This window comes from Rhagoletis pomonella, unplaced genomic scaffold (assembly GCF_013731165.1).
Source record: "Rhagoletis pomonella isolate Grant_MI unplaced genomic scaffold, Rhpom_1.0 Rhpom_scaffold_00002, whole genome shotgun sequence".
Classification (NCBI taxonomy): Eukaryota; Metazoa; Arthropoda; class Insecta; order Diptera; family Tephritidae; genus Rhagoletis; species Rhagoletis pomonella.
Window position 1 is genome coordinate 6,859,965 of NW_023458556.1, and position 11,992 is coordinate 6,871,956.

At 34.6% G+C, this 11,992-nt stretch overlaps 1 protein-coding gene across 1 annotated transcript; it reads left to right on the forward strand.

The window, feature by feature from the left end:
* The first annotated feature begins 6,523 nt into the window (after window positions 1-6,523).
* Window positions 6,524-9,248, forward strand: LOC118732961 (NAD-dependent protein deacetylase Sirt6-like). The gene is made up of 5 exons (XM_036462095.1): window positions 6,524-6,589; window positions 6,644-6,774; window positions 6,829-7,251; window positions 8,006-8,129; window positions 8,195-9,248. The coding sequence occupies exons 1-5, from the start codon at window positions 6,524-6,526 to the stop codon at window positions 8,471-8,473; spliced, it is 1,023 nt and encodes a 340-aa protein (XP_036317988.1). The 3' UTR covers window positions 8,474-9,248.
* The last annotated feature ends 2,744 nt before the right edge of the window (window positions 9,249-11,992 follow it).

An 11,992-nucleotide genomic window follows, 5' to 3' on the forward strand; every position in this document is an offset into this window, starting at 1 on the left:
GGGTTTTAACTATGGTCCATCCACGTAAAGCAGGAGGTGGAGAATCTGTTGAATACAAGAGCAAACGATGTCACTGAGGTAAATTGAGAATTAAATAAGGCAATAAAGTAAAAAAAAGTGCGTATGTGAAATGTAAAAACCATTCCGAAGGGAATTTGAAGTGTTTACTTTACATAGGACATTGCTCACAACAAATTAATAAGTGATATTTAAGTACTACATCAATTGTTATTACAAGGACCAACAGTAATAACAGATATTTCGACCGGCTGAATCCGAATTTTCAGTCCGTTTGAATCGTACGACCTCAAAATTTCGAGTAAATTGCGAAAAAAATGGCAAAAAAATTTGCCACTCGCCATTTCTTTATGGAGAATATAGCATAAACATTTTTGGAAAAATTTGTTTAATGCTTTTTTATTAATCATTACTTTCAAAAGTACCTGGTATTTACATTTGTTATTTGTGATGTATGCGTTCTTCAATCACATGGTTTTTTAAATACAATTTTAAAAATGTGTATTACTTATTAATAAAAAGGTGAGTTTTACAAACATTTTGGCTTAACTTTTAAAGTTTTATTTCATGGTATGTTTAAATGCTTTCAGTTATAAATTTTTATTCATATTCATAAAAGTTATGTTTCAATGTGATCTCGGGATAAATACCGGGATCCCGGGTTTACTTAAAAAATAACCCGAAATACCGAAAATATCACAATTTCCGCATATTTTGGCATTCCTTATAGGTACATACATGCATGAACAATAGATCACCAGGTCGCAGTGCACATCTCATTTTAATATCTATCTATCTATCTACATATGTATGTACATACAGAAATAGGTACATTCATATATGTATGTATGTACACCCAGAAGCTATTTTGTCAAGGCTTTCCCTTCATAAGGTATTACAGAAGAGAAGGGTCTCCATAAATGCTTTTACTCCTTATTATTTTTTTCAACTGGGCATACATATCTGTGTTCATATGGAAAAATAGCTTATGTCGAAAGGCTGGCTTTACTATAAAGCGACATTCCCTTTATCCTTTAAACGACAAGGAATTTTTTGATGGGACTTAATGAGTATATTGACTTGATGGTATCGGAACTATATCTAGCACTTTTATTTGCCAACATTTCTTCAACGGCTCGGCGCCAGTAAGTCATTCGCATTTGTATGCAGCGAATGCCGCATTATACTAAAGCCAGCCTTTCGACATGAGCTATTATTCTATATGAACACAGCTATATACATACATACTATGTGCATACAGGCATGGCATAAGCAGCCAGGGCAGCACATCCAACTATAAAATTAAAACAAACAATTCTAATCGCTTTGAAAACGGTTTGCCTGGGCAACAATTGGCATTGGCATTGGTCAGTAAAGGAAAAATATATGCATGTAATAAATTGCATGTGTTGTACATACATACATGTATGTAAGTATGTACATATTTATGTTTGTATGAAGGTAAATTATTATAACATATAGCTTCCCCTTGTGCAAATCTCAAAGGCATAAAATAATAGTTTGGCCACCATAAATTTAAATACAAATGAAATAATCAATATCAGGCAAAGTTTATACATATTCTTAGGCATAACTTGTTTTTAAATCTGCCCGTTTCTATTCAGAAAAACGTAAATTTGCTAAGTCAAAGGAAAGCAAGAAAATCCAATAAATTCAAAATACAAAAGCGGGGAATTTTATCTGTTACGCAAAAGAAGTTGCCTTGTTTTAAGTTTTTCAAAATACTCGAAGAAATTGTGTTACGGAGCTTTTTATTCTTCCCTATAAATTTGAAAAACTGGCACATTTTCACTCCAAGCCTATGGTATGCAAATCAAAAAAAGTAGTTTCGCTTATAGGATACCCGGGCGGATTTACTAGGTGCACAAACATACATACAAATGCGAGAAACGACAAAATAGCGTCGGTAATATTGTAAACCGTTCTAGGTTAATTATAATTAACTTTTGGCGTATTTAAATGACAGGCTCCCGACGTCTGAATGCATCTGTACATCTATATCTATGTAACAAAAGATTTACTAACTTTGAATATCTCAATATATACATATATGTTATTACTCATATACATATCGCTAGCTTAGAGTGAAAACTTTCTAAATCCACATTTAAAAATTTTACAGTAGGAAAAAACTTACATACATATACATATATACATATGTATTTATATGTACCTATCCATTTTCTTCTGGTACTTGCTTTTACATATTTGAATATAAACGGGAAGAAATAAAACGAGTACCTTAATTCTTTTGGAAATGATGGATTTTTGTTGGTCTCTTGCCTCCTGTGTGTATTAAAAGATGAGTTTTCTCAAAAAAAGGATTTAGCAACTTTTCACTCTAAGCAAAAAATGCAAAATTCCTTATGGGTTGTATGTATTTACAAAATTGAAATTTGGTGCAAATAGACGTACTCAATATGTACATACATATGGATGCATGTTCGTATAGAATAGTACCTTATGACGAAAGGCTGGCTTTAGTATAATGCTGCATTCCTTTTATTCTTTAAACGAGAAGGAATTTTTTGAAGAGATTTAATAGGTATATTGACTTGCTAATATCGGAACTATTTTTACGTTTATTTGCCAAAAGTTCTTCAACGGCTCGGCACCAGCGAGTCGTTCGCAATCGTATGCTGCATTATACTAAAGCCAGCTTTTCGACATAAGGTACTATTCCGTACGAACACAGATATATGTATGTATGTATTAATGCCAAGAAGACGTCTATGACCGTCAAAGAATAATGGGCAAATTTCCTATTATTTTTCATATAGCATATTTGCATATAAACCTCACAGTTCGAAAAATTTAAAAGCTCTTCGAACGTACCTTAAAATCTCATTTCCCTTAATATCCGAGATCTATGGTCGTCTATTAAACACCTTTGCAATTTATTTTGAAGTTTTATATACACATTTGTAAAAATTTGTTTCTCAGCACCACAAATTGTCAAATTATTTTTTCACTTATCCACTTGCTCGACTTCCGTAGCGATTCTTGACAATTCCATCCGACCCGTCCACTTCCCCACTTTACATTTGCCAATGAACGTATTCTTTGTGTTTGCTTTGTATAATAATTATTCTGTTTTCTTCTTTGCGCTGTTGTTTATATTTTTGTTTACTTTTCAATTCTATCTTTCCATGCCCATTGTTGTTTTGCTAACGTCATTTGGGCTCTTTCAAAACGTTAAATGAAAATAGTAGGTGTGTATAATAACAAATAGTCACTACTAGTTTGTACTGGAACATGCAAATTTTGACTCGAAAAGTGAATAACTCAAAAAATTTGCAAGGGAGCACTGACTCGAGAGCGTAATAACAGGAAGGAATACACGAGAGAATAATTGGAGACGGAGAAGAGAAAAAAATGTAAACAGTCAAATCATGGAGGTCGCCATCATGAACCAAAAAGACAAGATCACGCGGGCAGGAGAGTAGCCCGTTAGAATCGCATTAAGGAAAAAAGTTGAACGATTTTGACATTAGCCGTTTATTTACATTTCTTCGTTGTTTACAATTTGGTGGTGGCTTTTTACTGCAATTTTCTTCATTTTCGCTTGTGACAACGTGTGTACACATAAGATAAAGAATAATTTAACGCAACGGCATGATTTTTAGAATAATTTGCATAATAAAAATGATTTTTCATGCGTTCAACAATTTCGCGGTTTTCTCCGTTCTTTTCGTTGTTTACTTCTTACAGCAAAGATGGCGTCGAGATTTCGGCAGCTAGAAAATAACTTTTTTCGTTCTTTCCGTCCCGCGTGATCTTGTGTCTTTCGTTCATGGGTCGCCATATTATTTTTTTTTCCCATTAGTGGCTTTCCAGATGCTTCACGATTTTCAGGAACAGCTGCTTTCTCCATTAATAAACTTTACGGAAGGTGGTCACCTGGAACGGCTTCCTGTAAAAACCTGCAAATCGTGAAGCATCTGGAACGCAACTATTGAGTGAACGCGTGAAATAAAATTATATTTTACTTAAGTATATAAATAGTACACAAATAAATCTAAATGGTAATTTTGCTTGGTAAGGAACATCTGGCAGTCTTTTATTTTATTGTTTATATTTACAAATATATGAGTGTCATTAAAACTTTGATTAAAACCTAATAAAAGCCCAGCTATCGCAAGGAAGACACAATTTGGGAACGGTTTAGTTATCTGCCCAATGATTTCGGACTATTGTGTCCGAATGGGTGACCCGATCCAAAAAAAATTTTATACACACTTGTAATCAAGAATCATACTCATTCTAGAACCCGAATTTTCGTAATTCGTAATTCGAAGCTATGCTACGACATTGAAAACATGCACTTTGTTAGGTCTACCATCTGTTGCGCTTGCTTCTGCCTTCGGCCGCGCTTAGGGATTATAATCCTTACTAAGTAGAATTCTCCTGTGTTGCGGGGAAGAGGGGCTTCCGCATGTCAAAGGTATACAACATTTCTTGTGCATATCACCACAGTATTTTTGCGCAGAACCCACCTCGAAATTTGCAAAAAAAGTGCATAGTGCAAACCGAGTTTATTAATAAGATGGTGGTAGGAAATTTGAAACATTTATCTTAAATAAAATGTGAATCCTTTGATTACACGGGTATTTTAAAGTTTTTGGATTCGGCAAATGCGTTTGGACACAACAACCCAGGGTCAGTAATTATCACGATATTTGGATCGCGATCCATATTGATAGATTGATGGATCGCGCACAAATGCTACATGTTCGATATTTATCTCGTTAGTATTTTCATCATATTTGTGCTGGACGCTTATTATGATGCAAGAAAATAGTGGTATTCATCTAAACCGATAACTTTATCAAGCAGATAATCTTATAAGTTTATGAACTCTGTTACATGAACGACCCACACTCTCTTTTCGTTTACACATGTGACAATAGTCGTGTTTTCTTTGGTTATAAAGCGCAGTGTCACTAACTTTATACTACTAGCACGGGGATAAAGAAATTATAGAAACTACCTCACTAAATTGGAAAAAATTATATTTACGAGATATTTATTTAAATAAATGTACATATAACATAAAGGCTATTTATTTGAAGCAAGTTATAAGAAACAATGGCAGAATGTCTGTTTGTGTATGAATTCATTTGTCACGGCTACCAAACTTTGCGAATTATCAGTGAAACAAAACAAACAGAGGGGATAATAATTGAACCATATCTCTAACAGGATCATATCGTTGTTGAATTTGCGTGCAAAATTTGTATGCGGATCCCGATTATTGCCTAAGAAAACATAGCTAGAGTTGCGACAGAGTTGCATTGTCTTCAGTTTATCAAGTTTATTCAGTAAAATCGCTGGATAAATTTATCAGAAATGTGTAAACGAGTTTCCATACAAATTTTGACAGTACATTTATAAGGTTTACACAATTATAAGTTTATACGGTTTACAATGCATTTATAAGGTTTGATGAATACCCTTAATATTTTTATTTTGTACGAATAATTTACAGATAATGCATTCCATAATTCTTTTAAAATTTCCAATGTTAATTACAATTTTTTCAATTTGTTTTGAATGGTTTTAAGCACCTAGAGCGAAGGCACGTTTTCGATATTCGCATTATGAGAGTAAAAGATATACTGACGAAATGTACGGATCGCGTTTTGAAAGTGCTAGACGTTCAATATTTATTGACGGTATTGCGATCCGCGATCCAGATTTCAAAATTTTTAGAAATTTTGCGATATGTATTACGATCCATCAATACTGCATGCTACACCGTCAATAAATATCGCGATACTTGGATCACGTCATGATTCAATAATAGAAGGTTCGATAAACTGACAGTTGTCTCTCTCGCACCGCTCCCTTAGCAGTGGCACCGTGTTGCTTCTTTGAAAAATTTACATGGAAACAGTGTAGCTTTGTTGTGAAATAGAAGTATAAGCATATTTAACTGGTGAAAACATAAACTTTTTTTTTAAGTTGGATGTTTACATCAATCTCATAGTAGTCTTATTTTAATTTTGAGTCATTTTGCAGTTTTTATACAGCTAAATAGCACATAAATTACGTAATTCACGTAGATATATCAATATTACGTTCAAAATTTCGCTTAAAATGCCAGATTTCCTGCAAATACATTAGAATTTAAAAGAGGAAATTCCCTACTAAGTGCCTACTTTGCGTACTTTTCTACTACCATTTTCGCATCCAGGGATTTCATTCTTCCGCTTTCTCCGTCCTTCGTAAATGCAACCTTTTGTAAGGGAGTGTCAAACCGCGGCTGTCAATAATTATCTAACCTGGATCACGTCAATAAATACTGACCGTGTGACAGTGCCCATAGCATGAACCAAAAATACAAGATCACCTAATCAAAGAAGCAAGAAAAAAGTATATTTCTGAGTGTTTTTGACATCTGCCTAAGAATGAAAACAAACAAAGAAAACGAAAAAGGCGCGGTGATTGAGTGCGATTAAATTGGTATTTATTATAAAATACCATGAGCTGCAATTACGCGGATGGTTTATCGCCATATGAAAACAAAGGCATTTTAGGTTTACCAGAGGTAGGTTAAAATCTAATATGAAACTATTTACTAGGTCTGCATTCTTTGAAATAGCAATTTGATAGTCCTGAAACAGTCGAGAAGAAATGCGCCGAACTAGTAGATTGGATGTTAGCCGGACGTGGACGTATCGTAGTACATACAGGCGCAGGTGTAAGCACCAGCGCTGGAATACCCGATTTCCGGTAAGCGAGATAGATTATTTCTCTTACAAATAAGGGAGTTTAAAGATTTTGCAGAGGTCCGAAAGGTGTGTGGACATTGGAGGAAAAAGGTGAAAAACCTACCATAAATGTATCTTTTAACCACGCAAAACCAACAAAAACACATATGGCGTTACGAGCGCTAACACAGCAGGGTTATGTGCGATACATTGTCAGTCAAAACATCGATGGACTGCATTTGAAGTCGGGGTTACCACGACATCTCTTAGCTGAGCTGCACGGCAATATGTTTGTGGATCAATGCAACAAATGCAGGCGCCAATTCGTGCGCAAAACAGCGGCGGAGACCGTGGGTCAAAAGCCTTGTGGCGGCAGGTGTCGCTCTGGTGACGATGGACGAGTTCGTGCATGTCGTGGTGGCTTGCTTTTAGATAATGTGCTTGACTGGGAAGCTGATCTCCCAGAGCGGGACTTAGACATGGCTCTCATGCACTCCACGTAAGTTTGAAAATCTGGAGCAATTTGTGATCAACTCTGTTTTGTTTCATAATTGATTTAGGAAATTTTGGTTGACAGCACCGACAAATGCATGTATACACAAACAAATATTCGGTGATGGTTAAAACAATTATAGTTTTTGTATTGAATTTTTCGTTTAAAATTTCTTCTTTTCTTTTCAGTAGGGTTTCACTTAATCACGTATATCTTGCGAACCAACAATGATGGAAAGCGAGGGACAAATAAAGAAGTAATGAATGGTCAAATTAAAGTACACAAAAATTGTTTGCATGAAAAATTAGCTTGAAAGAAAGTTACTCATACGCCACGTAAACCTTAGTAACGCTTTTCTATTCATATTTCATACAAAATGTCTACGTATTTTGAGTTGACCACTCATTACTTCTTTATTTATCCCTCCCTTTCCTTCATTGTTAGTTCGTAAGATATACGTGATTAAGTGGAACCAATTTTTGTTTTAAGCCGAAAAACGGTAAATTGCAAATATCTCAAAAACGTATCGATTAAAAAAATAGCTCGATTTTCGCAATCACCGAGCAATTCTACGTAGAAATTGGATAGTGGCATCCATCAAAATTTTATGCCATAAAAAGTTTTACCCTTATTTAAAAAAGAGAAATAAAGGCAAAACACATTGTACATATAATTAATTCTTTGCATGAGGTACATATGTATATACATACAATATTAAAAACAACATATCTATGTACATAAATATATTAACATATTTTAGCTTGGCCGCTGTAAATATTACATTGGGCACAACACTTCAAATCATACCAAGTGGGAATTTACCGCTGAAAAATAAAAAGTACGGAGGAAAACTCATTATTTGTAATCTACAGCCTACGAAACATGTATGCAATAAATTTAATTATTCGCATTAGAAATTTCCATTTAATATTTTAATTGTATATTTCAGGACAAACATGCCGATTTAATAATATCAACCTATGTGGATGACATATTGGAAAAAGTATGCAAACGCTTAGGCGTTGAAATACCGGTTTATGATGTGTCTGAAGATCCCACAAAAGCATCAAATGATCGGAATTCCGATTGGACAATCTCAGCTCAAGCTGTAAAGGAAGTAGAGAAAGAATATAATGCCACTTTGAAGGAGCACAAAAAACAGCGGAAGTCTCTTAGTAAGAGTAATGACAAAATTGAAGTAGTGGCAATTAAGAAGAGTAAGCACTAAAATGCATTATGTGTGTAAATAAAAGGTGAGGGACCTACAATTTTACACTCTGAACGGCGGAACGGCCGCGTTTTGTATGTTCAAATTAACTTTTTTAGTACAGATAGATAGATAGATATGAGTAGGGCAAGCACTGCGACCAGTAGACCTCTTGTGCCCTTAGCTTACACAACACTGAATCCAGCCCCAGAGGCTATGTATTTTAGAATAGATTACGGGGACAGGGACTGTATGTGCTTCTCTATTGGCCATACATATATGTCCTAAGCACGGGCCACTTCGTAACTAAAACCCGCAGCATTACTGCAAAGAACTAAACACTTTTTAATTCATAAACTATAGTTCTTAGAATTGCCTTATTTTCGCAACTTAGTTTCAATTCGGCATCTAACCGTATTTCCGCATACTGGACATATTCATCAATTATAGTTTAAAAATAAAGAGCACAGTATTTTGCAGTAACGCCGCAGCAATGGATTTACGAACTGACCCCACCCTCCTTTCTTCGTGCGATTGCCTCACAATGTTGACTATTTGGCATACATAAGTCACTTGACCAGATCCCCAGATTAAACAAGTGGCCCCTGAGCCTGCAAAAACTCGTCAAAATGCCTGTAATAATTCTTAGCCTATCCTTGGTGAGGTTTGTAAGTAGCTTGTATCTCTTTAGAGTGTACTACCCTAATAAGCTCTTGGCTTGACGAAGTCGCGTAATGTTTTGCCAATGCCTTTCTGGGCGCCGTCTTTATCGTACTGGGACCAGGGTTGGAAAAAATGTTTTTTTTTTCAAAAAGGCAAAAACATCACGTTTTATTTAAAAATGAAAAGAAAATATGTTTTAAACACATTTTTCGTAAATGGTTTAATTACATGTTTTGAACATATTTAAACATTGTTTGACTTAAACAAATTTTTCGTAAATGTTTTAATTTACATGCTTTAAACATATTTAAACATTGTTTTAAACACTTTTAATACTTCATACATTCGAAATTAAGGGTAGGTAGAAAACAAATCCATCGAGGAACTCACAAAATATCTATTGAAATTGATAATAATGTTTACCATTAAAATGAACGTTACATAAATAATTGTGTATTATTGAGATTGTGCTAGTACTCACGGTACCATAGTGATTTTCACATCAGCGCCCTCGTAGCCATGGAAGTGGTCGCCTTTTAAGAATAAAGGGTATTAGTGTGATTTCGTACTTTAACTTACCTTTGCACGGCCAGCAATAGAAACTTTATGAGCCACGAAAAATATGTGTTTACAACATATTTATGCAAATATTTTATTTATTTTCTTATTTCAAAATATGCATGCAGCCCCTCATTCAAACACGTTACATACGGCATTTATGGATATTTTAAATATAAGTACATTTATATATATTATATATATTTATATATATTTAATGTACTATCAGGCAGGTTCTGCAATTCACTTCTGAGTGAATTTCAATTTGGATTCAAAGTTGCTTGGGTTGAATTCACTGCCTGTATATGTTCCACTTATTTACATCATTTTGTGTATAAAAATCATATTACAATGAATATCATAAAATAGTACAGGTAAAGGTAAAATCTCGAAACCAAAATTTTAAATTTATAAAAAAAACTATTACTTGTAAAGGGATATCGATAAGCTAACGTCATGATGGTGAATGCTTAGATTAATGGCGATTTCGTTTCTACAAAAAAATGTTGGCTTCTCATCGCCCTCTTCTAAGTGTTTGTGCGTAGAGGGCAAGGAGAAGATTGCATTCTTGTTATTAAGTAGATTTGCAAACTCTGACGATGTATAGTAAAGTATTTGAATATTATGGGGATTTCGCTTCTACCAAAAAATGTCGTCTTTTGACTGACTTTTCTTCTTTTCGTATTCGATTCTAAATTAAAGGTAAATGGGTGGGAAAATTTTGTGGTCGTTTCTTAAAATGTCACACTCTTGGAAGGCAAAAAAAAGGTACATTTTCAGCCCTTTGAAGCTTTGTCAGGGGAGATGGTTGCCCTGAAAATTTCGTCGAGTCGAATTTCTCTAGATCGTTGTTTAAAACGACAGTATTATGAAATGCGTGAACTAGACAAGGAAAAGCAAAAGTGTAAATGAGTGTAACATCAAACACTTTTCGCACCGGTGGAGGGCAACATTTTTTGGAAGAAACGAAATCACCATTAGTCTCTTGACTTGTATTCATTAACATTGCCATCATTTTTAATGATTTCATAAATAAAGTGAAGCCTAATTTAGTTCGAGTAAAAGAGAATGATTGCCGTGGTGGGCATTTGAACTAGTCATTTTGGTTGTTTTCTTTTTGTTAGGAACTTGTAGTTTCCTCACTTTTCCAAAAAAAATGCAATTAGCTTAAAACTGCTAAAATTTCCGAATATCAGATTCTTAAAAAAAATGCGTTATGTGCATATGTATTGTTCTACAATAAAGCATAATCACATTGTTGTAAGCTTAAAAATGTTGCATTTTAAGTTTAAGTCTAGTATCTAGTTGTTTAATTGCATATTGTCCGAATGCCGACGGGCTTAACTAACAACTATACAACTCGTGGCTTCTACTACTTTACGCTGCTTTATGTTTGAATACATATATCGTCGTGTAAAGTACAAAAACGCGTATCGTCATTCTGCAAAACCGTGTTGTTGTTGTTTTAGCAGCATACAAATTCCCCAAAAACTTTTTGGGGATTGTTGCTGGAATGCCAGTCCTTGGCCAGATATAAATCTGGGTCGTTCCGGTTATGTAGACCCGACTGTCGTGGGAACGTGCAAAACCGTGTAACTGACATTGGCTGCCTTATCCATTCGTCCTGAAATATACTAGCCAGAAATGCGATTACTTTATAAAAAAGAGAACCATTTGGAAATATGAGTGTTTTTACTCTCTAGAAAATAATTTCTACAACTTCACATATGCGGTTTTGCATTTTGTTGATATGCGGTTTTGCACTTTAAACGACGATATGTATGTACGTTGCATGCATGCAATATATGTTTGTATGTGTATGTACTTTGGTGTCTCAAATCGAACTTCCAAGTACAGGTCATCTCATCTTGGCATTAAAAATCTTAAACTATTAATTTTGTTTTTTGCTTCTTCGATTAATATCGATTTTGGTGCTTTGTTCATGTTAAAATACTAGTCACATTCGTTAGACGCAGAAATTGAACGCTAAAAGGTCGAAATATGGAATGCTTTTTTTATGGACGTATAACCGGACATTTTTCTACGACTAGCAAAAATTTGATTTGCTGACCGACGGGACTGGTTGTGTGTTTGTATACAATTTAAAACGCAGTTAAACAGTAGCCATGTACATTGACTGCAGATACCCATTCGGACCATGCAAAATGTGGTTGCCTAAGAATGCCTGTTAGGGTACTGGTTTTTTTACGAGAAATTCGAAGCACATTTAACTTCTGTGGGAAAAATTAGAAAAAATCTTCATGACTTAATGACATTACTTTTTCACTGCCATGGAAGGCATTCTTTTTTTACTGCCAT